Source organism: Atta colombica, unplaced genomic scaffold (genome assembly GCF_001594045.1).
Source record: "Atta colombica isolate Treedump-2 unplaced genomic scaffold, Acol1.0 scaffold275, whole genome shotgun sequence".
NCBI lineage: Eukaryota > Metazoa > Arthropoda > Insecta > Hymenoptera > Formicidae > Atta > Atta colombica.
In genome coordinates this window covers 747,216-763,253 of record NW_017259376.1, presented here as the reverse complement: position 1 = coordinate 763,253, position 16,038 = coordinate 747,216, and the positions used below count along the sequence as shown (strand labels likewise).

Sequence of the window (16,038 nt, the reverse complement as noted above, 5' to 3'; positions counted from 1 at the left end):
CACGTCAAAATGACAGTAAAATAAAACGGAAATGATTGAAAAATGACTTTTAATCATCATTCTGAAGTCATTTTGATATCATAATAACTTGTTCTGCTTGGGCGATCCTCAGACTTTTTTCAATTAAAACACTTTTCAAAAATGCCGATAAAATTTATACGTCTTTTCTAAAAAATAAATAAATATGTATAAATTCTTTATACATATGAATTGTGAGGTATTCCAAAATTTTTAAGGTTAAAGTTTTTTTAGCTGAATTTCATGCACGGTTCATCTCTTCTCTTTTTCTTTTCAAGTTAAAGAGAAAGAGAGAAAAAACTTCAAAAATTCAAGTAAAAGAATCTCTTGGATATTTTGAAATATTTCAAAATTTACATATATAAAGATACTTTCAAAAAATGTTTCAATAATTTATATTGAAAAATCTGGAAAATTTTCTGAAAAGTTATTCAAATATTCTGAAAAATTATACACATATTTTTTATGTGTATTATTCTCGTTTAATTTTTCTTTATTTGAACTATTCATATCTCGATCTTTTATCATGATCCATAAATCACAATGAAAACATTGTAAATAAATAGGCAATTGTTTGGCAGAAAAAGCAGTTTTGCAACTGTGTAAAATTCTTTAATAATTACAGGTTCTTTTCCTAGAGCAATCCTTAGTTCCCCATTAGATTTAAATATCTACATAAATCATATTAAAAAAATCTTACAGGTGCAAACCTGTTTCTGCTGAATGCAGCTTTTGATTTGATAGACTGCATTCAATCGGAGTGATCAAAACCCAAAATGATCAACAATGCCATCATTTTTATCCTTCTCTCGATACCTCGATCATCGATGGTCCATTGACATTCCATTACTGATCACGTCATTTCACGACCTTTTTCTAGAAGCTTCTCAGATGCGCCACTGAACTTCTCGACCGGCGCTCCTGCTATTCTCAGTTTGTGAATCGGAGTAAATCAGTAAACACCAGGTGGTGTCCTGTGTCCCGAAAGGGACGAATAACTCGTAAAAAGAGGCGAAAGAAGAAAAGAAGGAGGAGTAGTAAGGAAAAGGAAGAGAAGTAAACGCGGAGATCATTTCCGCGTGCCATCATTGGTCACCACGGTGCTTGCTTCGGGTACACATCCGTGGTGTTTGCATACGGCATATGCCAGTTCGCAGCAGCTTCGGCGGCCGGCAGCGTGAGCAGTGGATCTGTGCGCGCAAGCGTGACACGGGATTTACAGCATGGCGGAGCGCAGGAAAAATAGGAAGCGCAAAGATGTAAGCGTCGCATATGGACGAGAAATCGTAACGGCATGTGACCCACTAATTGTACGTCACGATCGGTCGACATTAAACGCGACTCGCATCACCGTACGCGATCGTTCTCAATCTGTCGATTTGCGAAACCTGTCATCACTGATAAGCGCTGATCCGAGTGACGTAGACACAGATCTCGAGATTCCTACGATTCTCTTGTTCAGGGTCATGGAACACGAATTTACAGACGATCGCGAATTTACAGCTCACATTTGAGGCGAACGCCTTTGAGGCGTTCCCTGCATCCTTTCCCTGCTGGAGTTTTCTTCATGAACTGTCTAACATTGCTATTGTTTTTGTAATAGGAAGTAGCCAGTCTGGATACTAAAGGCGCTCAGGACAAACCGTCCAAGGAAGAGTACGCAGTAGCTAAGTGGATCCGCAATAATGTACCGTCGAAGAAAACCAAGTTTGATAGGACTCACAATGTGGAGTACTTCACTGGGTCGCGTGCAATCGATGCCCTATTGGAAAATTCACCCTGGAGCACGGTGTTCGAGAATCGTGAGCAGGTCTCCCAGTTCTTGGACCTGATGCTCAGGCACAAGTTCTTTCACAGAGCCAAGAAGGTGGTGATATCAGAGGAAGAACTTAATAAAATGCGGGGTATTAAAAAGAAGACTACAAAAGAAGACAAAAAACCTATAGATAAAGAAGATTCCAAGGAAAACAAAGATGCAATCGTGGTGAAGGAAAAGGAAGAGAAAGGCGAAGAGAAAATTGATGAACGGAAGGAACATAAGAAGAAGCCAAAAGTAAGCGTGAACGTTTACTCGTGTCACTAAAATTCTCTTCTTTTATCTTTTTGTAAATAACATATTTTATTTTCAGGTGAGACTAGAAATGCACATGGAACAATACTTTGTGGATTGTAATGACGCGTATGTGTGGATATACGAGCCGATTCCTGTATATTATTGGTTCTTTGGTACGCTTGTAGTCTTAGGTGCAATAGGAGTCTGTCTCTTCCCACTGTGGCCCTTAACTATCCGTCACGGAGTTTACTATTTAAGTGTCGCCGCTGCGGGATTTCTCGTATTTATATTAGCACTGGCTATCATTAGAATGATTGTATTCTGTCTTCTGTGGGTACCCACGTTGGGTAGATGTCATCTATGGCTATTACCTAATCTGACAGCCGATGTTGGCTTCTTTGCGTCCTTCTGGCCATTATATCAGGTTAACACTTGATTACGTTCCTTCATCGGCAATGACAAACATTTAATTTAAATTTATGATGCAAAAATCTTTACAGTACGAATATTATGGTCCTACGTCGGATGGCGATAAGAAGAGCAGCAAAAAGAAAAGAAGGAAAGAGAAAGATTCTGATTCCGAAGATGCGCCATTAGTTCAGTAAGTTTTGAGATTCATATTTAAGACATTTTAATATAATACATATTGCTGATTCTATATTTTTATGTTCTTAGAGAAGAGAAAGAACCTGTAGCAACGGAAGTATCTAACGAGGAATTAGCTTTACCTAGCGAAGAGAGGAAAACTTCATCCGATTCAGCCGAAGGAGAAGATGGCAGTGAGGAAGGTTCGGAGAGCGAAAAATCTAATACGAGTCGAGACTTCGTTATGGTTTAAAACGTGAAAACTGAGAAAAAAGTAGATAGTTTCATGTTTGCTGGGACAAACAGCTGTATTAATTATCGCATTAATCATCACTCAAATCGATATATGCTTGCGGTTAATTCGAATGTCGAATTCGATGCACGAATCTAAGAAACAGACCGTAGCAGATTCTCCACATTTATTGCATTTAAGGATACGATCATGAATGAGTGGGAAAAATCGCTTGTGACTTTTGCATGAACAGAATTTCCCGTAACTGACGTGAATGTAAAGTATTGTCTCTAAAAAAAAGCATAAGCGTGATATAAGGCATATTTTATTCTATACATATATAAATATCTATATAAACATTTGTGTGTACAATGAAGAAATCGTATTAGGTGTAATTTCGTTATCAATTTCCGTTGAATAAATTATGGTACTGTTCGAAGTCTTCAATCTATCTCAATGCGATCAATGTCTACCGACAATGTAGTTAATATGCACCGAGTTCTCTCCGTTAGATATAATCTTTAAATTAGTTCTAGGGAGAAACTAATTTAGCTGGAAGAGAGGGAATCTTTACGGGTACAGAACTTGACGTTTTCTTCGTTGTTCGGCGATTTAGCGCGAGTTCTTTTTTAGCAGAAATTAGATCCGATTTTACAGATGAATGTATATTCCGAGTTTAATACAGATAATTTATATTTTTATGCGAAATTTCCAATAATTATTGTTATTATTACTATTATTATTATATTATTACTTTTACGATTATTATTATACGATTATCAGGATCTGTAGGTCTTGTGGATCCGCTCGTGAATTTATCTATATGGAAATAAAATAAAATAAAATAAAGCGTTATATATTAAATGGTCATTATCTTGACCTACAATCCCATATTAGATTAAAATTGATTGGTTTTGAATGTCATCTTCTGTAGCATCGCGTTGCACATAGCCGCGTAAGGATTCAGAGCGACCAGCTGCGATTTAGCGAAGCTCGAACCAGCCTTAGCCGCACGGGTGAAATCTTCCCTGGCCTTGTCATCTTGCTCCATCCAACGATAAAGTGCACCACGTTGACAGAGTGCTTGGATGCTTGCCCTTCCTTTGCCTTCGCTCAGTTCAACCGCTAGATGCAGATCCTTTAACGCCTCTAAATAATAAGTTTGAGTGATAATCAAGCGTTACAATCCTCTTCTCTAAAAATTTGTAGATATTCATTTTTGCAATTAAAAATACCTTCGTGTCGATTCGCCAAACGTAAAGCTTGCGCTCTGTCGTTTAAGATTGACGGCGATTTAGGTGCCTTCTTCAATGCTTGGTCGAAAAGTCGAAAGCATTCGTCGAAGTTCTTCGCTTCCGCGCAGATTATCGCCTTCTTTATGATGTCCAGAACATCCGGTTCTAAGCGATCCTCCTCGAAGACATCCGTCTCTTCTTAATGAAATATTAAAAAAGATGTGTGTATTACGTATAGCGTACATAGAAAAATATCTATAATTGACACTCCAAATATTTTAATTGTTTCCCATTTCAGAAGAAAATACCTAAAAAAATTTCACAGTTTTATCATGGAAATATAACGTAAGAATTTTTTTATACGTTGTAGTAAAACATTAATATTATCTATATTTTTTTAATGAAACCATATAATTTTTCTTACATAATATGATTTTTCTAATCATTCTATATAATAATATATTGACAATGGAATTTTGTCTATTTTAATTGCAGACATAAAAATAATTATTGTTTACATGTCACAACCCAAATATCTAAATACTTAACTCATGAAATATTAATTTTCCTCGACTTTCTTTTATTACTTTTACAAAATAATTAGCTAAATTAATTAATATAAAGAATACATGTAGCTATTTTTAAGAGAAATTGTGCAATATGAATATTACATAATTATTGTATATCTATGTTTATTTCGATATGACACACTGCAGTTTATAAGAAATTGAATGACAATGTAAAATTTTCCATATAATTTTATTCACTCTGCAAACCGTAGCCTTGAAGATACAACAACAAGAAACTTTATCTGTTCTCACATCGTGCAGTTTCTTGCATATTCATGATGATCTGAATGTCTCGCGTGAGAATGGCTCGCGCCGAAGTAAACTTCGCTTCAGACGAATGCGGTTACCCGCAGGGTAACGCTTTAAGCGTTCGCAGATTTTTCGAGCGATCTGAGAAGTCTGCGGTTTGAATCGTGTCCAACTAGTGTAACAAGTGTCTCGACTACATCGTCATTAAGATTGAATGGAAATCTTGGAAATCTTTAAATCGCTTGACAGAGAAGAATTAAAAAGGACCGTAGACAATATATTTTTCAAGATTAAATTGCACTTAAAATTTATAAAGAAATTCTAATTCGTATTTTTTGACTGATTATAAATAATAATAACTTTATTACTATCTATAATATCGTAAAAAGAAAGTTTGTCATTTTAAACATTCTGATAGATATGCTCTTAATAATTGCGGAAAAAAATGATGTATTAATAACATTATTTTGCCGACAGCAATCAAATCGAAAATATCTTATTGTCAATTCGATAACAGTTAATAAAACAAATACGCCATGCTCTTGTTTTAATAAACTTCAGATATTTTTATAGCTCAACGGCGAAAAAATATGAATTGTAAAATTTGGAGGAAAAAAACGTTATATTAATTAAAATCTTTATTTTTAGTCTATGATAATAAACTATTTCACATATTTTGTTTAATATTTGTGTGTGTGTGATGATTTCCACTTTTTTTTCAGAAAATTGATAATAAAATCTATATCCATATTATCTATATCTATATCTATAAATCTATATCTATATCTATATTATTCTCAAATATTAATAAAAAATTGGAGGAAAACAATCAATAATATATTATATACAATAATATATTATAACAATCAATAATATATTAATAATAGTTTTCAATTAGATTGCAATTAAATAATACTGTTAACATAACATTAATTTTCCGTGTACTGTATTATATTATCATTAGCTACGTACCAATTTTCTGGAAAACCGAGAAGTCTAAAAAATCAGACGGACCGAGCGATTGAAACGGATCGAAGATCGTCTTCAAGACAGCCTTATCACCTTCGCTCAGACTCTCCATGATGTCGACTGAATCTCAATATTTCCATCGCATTCGATAGAAACTCGTTTCTGTTTATCACACGTGAGTTAATCACATTGCGTCATAGATTAAATAGATCCGAAGAATGTCGTCCAACTAGCATGTCGTAAATACATTGTTACATATGAAAGAGCATGATAATCCCCTGAAATAAATAATATTTTGTTATTTCTAATTTTCATTTTTTTTTGTGAGTTAAAATGTAAATCAATCCATTTTTGTGATTAGTTTTAACTTAAACAATGTTCATATTAACATACGTTTAGTAAATAACTATTTCAGTCAAAAATATATTCTTTTGAATTATTTATTTCAATTGTTTTAATTAGATTAACACAATAATGAGTAAGAGCAAGTGACGATCTATAGAAATAATTAAAAATAACTCTATAATATTAGATACAGAAAGGAAATTTTGCTCAAACTTCTAAAAATTTAGCTATAATTACAAATTTGAAAATAATTTTGTTGGACTATCCAAATAATTATACATATAGGACGCTGAAACTGGTTACTAAAATGTCAAAGCTTTATGCAGCATCGCTCATTATGCTTGAAATTTTTACATAATTATTTTGATAGTACAAAATTATTTTCAAAGCTATCTAAATTTTTAAATACTTTGACAAAATCATTTCCGTGTATAATTTGATATTATGAATGTAATAATGGATTAATAGAAATTCTACTATATACATGGATATAATGATGAGAATCATATAGATTTTTCAGGATACATTCTACTTGATATAAAAGGCTCATGGAATCGTTTTCTTGTTATTTACCAAATGTTAAACAAGGACAAATCCTCGCAAGCATGTGAGTGTCAAACGGACCTCCAGTGGTCGCTATTCATTTGAACGATTACGCATCAAGCAGCGCAAGAACGATATCAATTCCAACTAATTCCGGCAAGAAGCCGGTATTGAACGTCAATAAATCCTCAAGCAGGATTTTCAGGAATGCCATACTCGTGATACAACATGGTTAACCTCGTCGTTGAAGGGACAAAAATCCAACTCTTAATCATGATTAATTCATTTAAATTAACATTTGACTTTTAATTAACTTATCCCGGTTCCATGGATGAATTCACCATGAGTCCACCATGAGTGCATGAGTCTAACAACTTGTTACGCTGTACAAAAATCATTAACCGAGTGAAGGCATCGCGGGTGTCATTAATTTCGGGAATCCCATAAATTATGCTTGACGCGAGCAAGACATATATCCGGGAAATTGCCAGCTGGACGTCTAATCGCTATATATTTCTCATAGATCGTCGTAACAGTAAACGTGCGATTTGACGCGCGGTGAGGCGGATTATGTACGCGCAATTCGACGGGACGGGCGTAACCGCGTGAGAGACGACCGGGAACAAGTCTCGAAGCCGGTTTTCGACGAAAATCGACTACGGGACTCCGCGGGACCCGTTTCTTCGTCATTAACCGCGCGCGCGCGTGCTTGCTCGCGAAGGTTCGAAGCGCGCGATTTTTCACGATTCCTGGCGTCGCCGCGACTCCGTTACCGTTACCAGGGGACTGTTAAACGGCCTCGTCGTCCAAGCGGGCTTTCCCACGGGTAGAGTGGAGTCGCGAAGAAACGGAAGGATGGGTTGAAGGTTTTCCTTCATTATGAAAGCCAAAGCGTGGCTGGTGAACTTCACGAATAAGCCATTTGTTTCAGAACTATTTGACTCGAAGATGACCCGCGATCGTGAGATATTGCCTCTTATCGCAAGAATAATAGGGCTGCCAGTCTTAATTGGAATCCTAACTGAAATCTGTATTACATTGGCTGAATTTTAGGATTTTAGAATTAAGACCGAAGCATGAACTAGGCATATCTTGGCAAAAATAAAGTAATTTTTATAGACACAATATACAGAGAGTGGCCAACGCAGATCAAATTGCAGGAAACGAAATATAAGAGGTATTTATGCTTCTTTTACGTTTCGTTGTCTCAATTTTCGCTTTTTAAAGAAGCTTTGTTTATGCTTCTGTTACTCTCCTCTTATATCTGATTTCTGATTTTTATTTTCTAGAGTAGACTAATTCAAGGTGCGATTAATTGACTTTTTAAGCGGAAACGTGAAAAGTGAAAAATTTCTCCATGTCTACAATCCTTACAGAAATTTACGTTTCGTTGTCTCAATTTTCGCTTTTTAAAGAAGCTTTGTTTATGCTTCTGTTACTCTCCTCTTATATCTGATTTCTGATTTTTATTTTCTAGAGTAGACTAATTCAAGGTGCGATTAATTGACTTTTTAAGCGGAAACGTGAAAAGTGAAAAATTTCTCCATGTCTACAATCCTTACAGAAATTTAATACTGACGAATTTATAACCGAAAGACAGTAATTAATTACTTATTTGGAGTATTAAAAGAACTGAACAACAGCGTTAATATTTAAAATCAGTAATTAATTACTGTCTTTTAGTAGCTAGTATTCAATTTCTGTAAAGAAATGATAAAAATCTTGATTTTTCATGTTTTCACTTTAGAAAAAAAATTACATGATCATTATAGAGTTTAGATCGTGTAATCACTTCTTATAACGCTTTATCAAATCTTGTTAATCTCCGCTTGTCATAATGAGCCATCTATCACGCACGCTATCGGCAGATAATGCGACACATCTCTTTTTCTTTAGAGATCTTGCAATTTCTTTTTCTTTTTTTTTTAACATTTTATTGCTTCCATTAATTCGTTTGTACACCGACCCCTGCAACTCGGTACTTGCGTTGGCCTCTTTTTATACATTGTGGCTATAATTTATGAAGAGTTTGAAAGAAATTAAAAAATGAACAACAGCAAACGTGAACAACAGCGCGCGTGAAGCGGGAGAAGAGCATCATGGCGAACGCACCTCGGAATAGAAATCAGCGCGATAATCGAGCAAAGGCAGTCTCTCTTGCGGCCGCTATATTCGCGGACGCATATCGCGATAACCCGACTCGCCGATGGACGGCGGGCCGCGAAAGTGCAGCTATGGTTTAGCGCATTACAATACGGGCTGTGCCGCGTCTCGTAATGGAATAAATATTTCATTTCGCGCGGCGCGAAGCCGTACGAGCTCCGTCCTGCGCGTTTTTCCTCCGGGGCGCAGTCCGCACAGTGGCGATGCCCGGCTCGCAACTCGCAGCTCGCTGCGGGCCCGAAGGGTCCCGGTCTCGTCCCGTTCCGTCCCGTCACGATGGCGGACCTTAACGGTCCATAATTCATCGCCGACGTATAATAAATATCGTTAGCTCGTTGTGAGCGCGCGTAGACACGCGGGCCCCCTTACCCCCCTTTCTTTCTTCCTATCCTCCCCGCCGTCCCCAAGGATTTTATTGTATGAAAGGACGTCAAACATGCCATCGAGTCGTCCTACGAATCGATACGTCGAGAACCGTGAAGAACTGTTCCTCAATTTCTCAAGCGAGAAAAGCTTGAAAAAGTTAAGGGTTTTCTTGATTTTTTTGTTTCCAATATCTGAATCGCAAGAAAAGAATACCTATGTATATTTTAAAAAAAAAAGATAATTCGAAGGCAGAAAGAAAGGGTATAATTTTTTTATATGTTAAATTTATAATAAGACAAAATTTCTATAGCAATATAATTTTATTTATTGACAATTCTTATTAATATAATTTGTTAAAGCTTTATAACAATTAGGAAATAAAAGTCTTAAACTTTTCTAGTTGTATGTTCACATTACAGTCTTAAAAGATACTTTATTTAATATATATTATAAAATTTTAATTAATGACCAAGAAATTCTCAACGGTCTGAAAAAAGGAATACACGTATACTCTTAAAAGAACACGGCTGGTAACTCTAATTACGCGGCTCACCCGACAGTCGTGAGTCTCTGGATCTGCTGGAAAAGCCAAGGACGAGAGTACTTATATTGCTAATAATGCGGATTGGGACAGAGCGTTTAATTACAAACGCCCTTCGTGGTAAATGTAGGCTCGTTTTTCGGTCGGCGGACGGCGTCGGATTTATGGAGCATCGCGTTATATGCATTTATACATGATATTTATGGTTATAAGAAGACGGCCCTTTCGTACGCTCGCATGAAGTGGTACACGCCTTCCTCTCGTCGACTTCCCCGGATACGGGCTCCGCAGTGAGCTTTCGGCCTTGGCCGGCTTAATAAAAGTCTCTTGAATAATACGCACTCCCTATGCATCGACGCCGCATATAAAACGTGGTTAAAACCAATATTGCAATATATCACTGCCTAATTAATATTGAATGATAAGCGAACCGTAAAGTACGTTTAAGTATTTATTAATATTTATTATTTAATATATGTATCAGAAAATTGAAGAATTTATTTATTCAGTATATATATAAATGCAGATGTATGTGTATGTGTGTGTGTGTGCGTGTGTGGGTGGGTGTGTGTGTGTGTGTGTGTGTGTGTGTGTGTGTGTGTGTGTGTGTATGTATACATATACATCTGTATTTAATCCAAATAATTCCACAGACAATGGTTGAGATGTAGATAGAAAATATTAAACTTTAATATTAAACTTATTGTGTGCATAACACAAATTAAAAAAGAATTGAGGAATTCACAAATTGTTTTAACTTTATTTTAAGCCTTTACAAACAACAATAAGAATGTATAAAAAAATGAGTATATTTTACTCAAAGCGATAAGAGAAGAATAAAAAAGAGTTTAAATAGATAATAAAAATAAGATAATAAAATAATAAGATGTAAGAAGATAAATAATAAGATATAAGAATAATTTTGAAATTTATTTTATACATTCTTTGATTTATTCACATATATGTTAAATGTTAATTTCTAAATAGAATTAGAATTTATTTACACTTCAGCATATTTGTTTCTAAATATATAGGATGTTTCAGAAATCGTGGTACAATCGCGGGAAAGAGAGAATTTCTCATGTAAAAGTAAGCAAACAATATATAATAAATTTTTTTCATATATGTAGATCTCTGTTTTCAAGAAAATCGAATTTGAATATTCGGTAAGTACGTGTGCACTTGATTAATCAGAATCTATAATATTTGATTCATTCAATCTAGCTATCATCGCTATTTCTGTTGCGTTTTAACTTTAATTTGTTAAATAAGAATTCATCTGCAACATGAAGAACATAAGAATTATAATAATTCTTTTCAACAATTAATATCTATATTATATATGTTATTCATTTTAAATCATATTCATATTATATTAAATTTAGGCTGACATAAAAATAGTAGTGAGTAGTCAGATAAACTTGAGTAAACCAAATAAACTGTGACTAGTCAAGTATGTATTTAACGAATATTCAAACTCAATTTTCTCAAAAAACAGAATTTTATACAAAAAAAATTTATTTTATGTTTTCGACTTTTATATAAGGAATTATTTTCTTCGCGACCACAATTTCCGAAATACCCTGTATATCTTTTAATATAATCTATGTTTTTTATTTATTGATAGGTAGTAATTAATCAATGAAATATTGCAATATTAAGCTTTTAGACTGCATTTTCTTGTGTCTTTGCTTATATATGATCTTGAATCTAAAATTGTCCAGCTACGCTGCTTTATTTTTAACGAAAATTATACTTCGATAGTATAATTTCGATAGTCGTGTATAATGAACTGCCTTTCGTGTTGAGATACACATCGCAATCGAGATTAATACGGCAAAATTATAATGATTATTATTATTATCTTAAACTCTTGTATAATGTATTGCTCTTTTACAGAAGCGCGCGATTTCTTCGTATTTCTCCTCGTATTTTCTCTTGATTTGCGCACTTGACAATATCAATTAATGGCTATATAGCGAAGGAGATTCAAGATTGAACGGTCCCGGTTTGAATTCTGAGATGAATATTTTTATCTAATTATTACGCGTAATACGTTCGTTATTTTCTTTTTCTCTACATGCGAGGTTGATCACATTTGACGAAAAAAATTTCGCTCAAGGGCGACTCGGCCACGAATAACCGTTTCAAAATTTTACGAGATCGTTACGCGGCATGCAGCTGCATTCTGCGCACCGTAGATGCGTTCCATTGCAATCTTTTCTCGTCGACGAGCAGGCGGACCGATGGAATTTCAAATAAGGGTGCGGTCACGCGTACGAAATCGTCTGAATGAATTTTCGTCAGGATGTGTTCGCGTTTGCATGATTGGTGCGCTGGTCCGAGAGGACCGCCCGAGTCGTGAACATCGTAAGGACATTAAAACCATCACCGCACAGAGAGGCGAAGGCTCGGGGAAAATGAGAGAAAAAGATAGAGAGAAGGCGACGAAGAGACCCGCCAAATAAGACCACCAAAAAGCATTGAATCCAGCCACGACCAACCATCGCGGTCGATTTGCGGTTATCGCGGATACGCAACAAAAAAAAAGGAGGGCTCTCTTTTCTCCTTCTCTCTCTCTCTCTCTCTCTCTCTCTCTCTCTCTCTCTCTCTCTCCCTTTTTTGTTCTCTCTCGTCCATCCCTAACGAAAATGAGAAGTTTCATAAATGTTTGTTTAACATTTACATGAGTGTTTGCAGAAATTTGTTGAGAATTCAAAAACGGTCAGTGTTTATAAAGCGGAAATTGCAACGCTACAACATTTGGAAGGCATTCTCTAATGAAAATAAGAAGCCTAGTTTCATGAATGTTTATTTAACGTTTACATGAGCGTTTGCAGAAATTTGTTGAGAATTCAAAAACGGTCAGTAAAGTGTTTATAAAGCGGAAATTGTAACGCAGCGATTGGAAGGCATTTATATAGAGTATTTTTGAGAATTTGCACAGCGTTTATTTAACGTAAGCATACTGATTGTTTAAAATTTATATATTCTGTGTATAACATTTAATAGACGTTTGCTCCATCATTGGGAATTGCATGTAGCTTATGTTAAACTTTAACAGGCGTTTACTTTTGTCATTAGAAATTGCGTAAAAAACGTTTGTGAGCGTTCAGTTCAAGTGTTGAGTCTGTTACATTTTATCAAGAAAAGAAATAAAATTTTTCACTGAAAAGTCTCATCATATCTGCGCCTTTTATTCTATTTGATGTGATTTTTTAAATGTAAGAAATTGAATTTCACTGTGTGTCTCTAGTAGCGATGTTGTGCACTTGAAAATTGGAAAATTGAAAAAAATGTAAAAAAATGTTTGCTAAACAGAGGAAAAACGTTTGTGTTATGGAGTTGAGGAAAACATTTTTCGGGCGTCTTTAAGCCGTTTGCGTAAACCCTTTATAAAACGTTAACTTTGAGACTCAATAATTCACCACATTGGAACAGCGTTTGAACAGAAAAAAGCTTGTCTCACGATATTGAGAAAAGCGTTTGCTAAGCGTTTGAAAAAAAGTCTGGCAGTGAACTTTCTGTACAAAAGTGCATCAGCGTTTACTGAGCATCCTTTGAAAAGCGTTGCTTTAACATTACAGAACTTGTATAGAATGATATATATTGCACTTTATAAGCGTTCTAAAAGTGTTTATAATCCAATAGTGTTGTATAAGCGTTCTTATAAAGTTTGAAAGCGTATAAACACTTAAAAAATCGTCATCGAACGTTGTCAATGTTTTAGAAAGTTCTGTATTTTTTTCGTTCTTTCTCGCGTCCTCTCTCAACATTATCTTTCCCTTCCGATCCCGCGAAAGGATCTTGTACAGTAAGCGAGGGAGAGCGCGTAGACAGTCGGATTTATATTCAAATGAATCGTGATGGAAACCGTGATTTATCGATGCCCCATCAAACCCTGTAGCGCATGTGCGGGTTGCGCAGGTCAGGGGGAAGGAAAATCAAAGGGTTAAGTTACAAGAGAGGAAGGATGTGCCTTAAGGAGTCAGATCCTTTCCTCGCTCGTTCAACGCTTGTTACTGCTCGAGGGCTACGATCTCGCGGCCGAAGTCGAAGATTGCGCGGTAACATGCAATGACTCTTCTTCTCGGAATCTCGAATTTTTTTTCTTTCTTTATATTTTATAATTATATATGTTGAATTAACGGCACGTCACCGGGATTTCCTTCAAGACATTACCGCATTCTTCATCCGCGAACAGCAAATATTTCTTCAACAATGCGAGCGTCTCGCTGGATCCTGGGGTTCGTCTTAAGCGATTTACGGATTTTTATTCGCTAGAAGCCGCGTCTAGTGACGTCATTAATTCGCCAGTGAATTCTCTCGACTTTGTTGCTATTTGCTTGAAGCAAGCTTCTTAATTCGTCCGTGAATTCGCTGATAAAAGCTTCTTGTACACGCTTGATTTTTATTCGCTAGCGATTAAAATTTTGAAGTCGCAGTGTTAAATAGTAGTCGCTAGTGATCAAGCGAATAGTTGATCACAAAGCACAGTGGCTCGAAGTATGTCATTCGATGACATGATTATTCTCTGATGTTTATGAGTCTGAGTGGCTGAGGTCTTTTCGGAAAAATTCGTCTTTTCACGCTGACGACTTAAAAATTCATTCTGGTGGAGCAGCAAGAAATTAGCGACAAAGCGTCGAAAGCGGTATTCACCGCTATACGCTATAAGAATAAACTCACCGTCTAGAAGAAGTTTTTAGTAACGAATTCGCTATGACGTCACTAGACACGGCTTTTCTCGAATAAAAGTCGCCCCGTGTAAATCACGCTTTAGACGATGATACGCGACAAAAATCCGTGAGCGAAGTTTTTCGAGAGCGCAATTAACGACCCTGCGGTGTCCTACCCTCGCGCCTTAAGTGTATGCGTGTGTGAGTGCATGCCTTTATTTAGCTTTAGTTGGTCGAAACCGGTTGCCAGCGATTCCACTCTACTCTCTGATTCGGGAGAGAGAGAGAGAGAGAGAGAGAGAGAGAGAGAGAGAGAGAAAAAGCGAGAGGAAGAGAAGAAAGGAGAAAAAGGGGGAGGAATGCTCGTGGTACACCGCAACTTTTAGGGTTCCCCTAAGGCTCAGGAAGGAATTTCGCACGGACGAATAAAGCGACATCGTGAGACATCCATTTCTTTCAGCCAGAAATCAAAGTAACATCTGATTTCCACGATTCTCATGATTTAGATTCAAAATTATCTATCCGTTCATTTCTAACCTGTCGCCCATAGAGTAGTGATAAGCATCACATCAACATGCATAGTAGAAAGAATTTCTGAGAAACTTAGGTACATATTATGGTACATTTACAAACTACAAGTACAATATTCCAACATTTTTTTTATAATAATAAGACAGAAATTTAAAAATCTATGATTGTAAATGTAAATTTGATATTATTCTGAGTAAATTTATTTAAGATATGAATTTTTCTTTTTTCTTCTATTTAGATATTGTATCATCTATAAATAATTTTGTCTATCAACTAACAATATGATCAAATAATCCTATATTTACATTATTTTAAATTACATGCATTTATCATTTATATTAAATATTACATAAGACATAATGTAACAAAAGAAGGATTCAGTGCGATTTTTCACAAAATTCTTACAGGAGGAAGAATTTCGCGCTTCTGTATCAAAATTCGGTCAGGGTCGATCAGATAATTTGTTACCTTCCCACCGGTGACTTAATTACTCTTTTTGCGCCCTGTAATTTTCGTTTCTACCTCTCGCGAACCCGTTCGGAACGAAAGCGTAAGCGTACTACGTGTCTCACGCTAGATCGCGTGGGTAGCTTGCGTCATTAAGGGTAGTAACTTGCGGTACCGGAATGGCTTTGGCTTCGGAGGAGAAAGTGGTCGGGTGTGGCCAGACATTGCCACTCTAGGAGACAATCTTTCTTCTTCTCCCTCTTTCTCTGTTCCTTTCTCTCTTTCAGACAGGTTTATATATGTGTACATGTGTGAAAGAAGTCGTTTTCCTTCGAAGGACTCCGTGTTTCTCAGTTGCTTCCAAATTCTAAATTCTTTCATAATAGATTACATAAATAAGGAACCATTGAGAAAATTTCTAATTGAAAACAAACGAACCAAAAGATTTTAATTATACTAATCAAAAATTCTAATTGTCCAAATTAGAATTATAATAGATTTAAAATTTGAAAT

General features: G+C 35.7%; 2 protein-coding genes across 3 annotated transcripts; one reads left to right on the top strand and one right to left on the bottom strand.

The window, feature by feature from the left end:
- The first annotated feature begins 968 nt into the window (after nt 1-968).
- Nucleotides 969-3,743, top strand: LOC108689750 (translocation protein SEC62). Its single transcript, XM_018196681.1, has 5 exons — nt 969-1,277; nt 1,622-2,071; nt 2,148-2,495; nt 2,572-2,672; nt 2,747-3,743. Exons 1-5 carry the CDS (start codon nt 1,242-1,244, stop codon nt 2,907-2,909), a joined length of 1,098 nt encoding a protein of 365 aa, XP_018052170.1. The 5' UTR covers nt 969-1,241; the 3' UTR covers nt 2,910-3,743.
- On the bottom strand, nt 3,201-6,022 carry LOC108689751 (tetratricopeptide repeat protein 36 homolog). 2 transcript variants are annotated; one of them, XM_018196682.1, is made up of 3 exons: nt 5,914-6,022; nt 4,124-4,321; nt 3,201-4,037 (listed from the first exon to the last, which is right to left on the bottom strand). In XM_018196682.1, the coding sequence occupies exons 1-3, from the start codon at nt 6,020-6,022 to the stop codon at nt 3,787-3,789; spliced, it is 558 nt and encodes a 185-aa protein (XP_018052171.1). In that variant the 3' UTR covers nt 3,201-3,786. The 2 variants fall into 2 exon arrangements, with proteins under 2 accessions (XP_018052171.1, XP_018052172.1); XM_018196683.1 differs by having other exon boundaries at nt 4,124-4,318.
- Nucleotides 6,023-16,038: the final 10,016 nt, after the last annotated feature.

What these genes read in the sequence shown, in the direction of transcription:
- LOC108689750 (XM_018196681.1), top strand. Translation starts at nt 1,242, where the DNA reads ATGGCGGAGCGCAGGAAAAATAGGAAGCGCAAAGAT. An exon ending in AAAATAGGAAGCGCAAAGAT is followed by an intron (nt 1,278 to 1,621) that starts GTAAGCGTCGCA and finishes TTTTTGTAATAG; the next exon opens with GAAGTAGCCAGTCTGGATAC. An exon ending in GAAGATGCGCCATTAGTTCA is followed by an intron (nt 2,673 to 2,746) that starts GTAAGTTTTGAG and finishes TTATGTTCTTAG; the next exon opens with AGAAGAGAAAGAACCTGTAG.
- LOC108689751 (XM_018196682.1), bottom strand. Translation starts at nt 6,022, where the DNA reads ATGGAGAGTCTGAGCGAAGGTGATAAGGCTGTCTTGAAGACGATCTTC. An exon ending in CTCGGTTTTCCAGAAAATTG is followed by an intron (nt 4,322 to 5,913) that starts GTACGTAGCTAA and finishes TATTTCATTAAG; the next exon opens with AAGAGACGGATGTCTTCGAG. An exon ending in TTTGGCGAATCGACACGAAG is followed by an intron (nt 4,038 to 4,123) that starts GTATTTTTAATT and finishes CTTATTATTTAG; the next exon opens with AGGCGTTAAAGGATCTGCAT.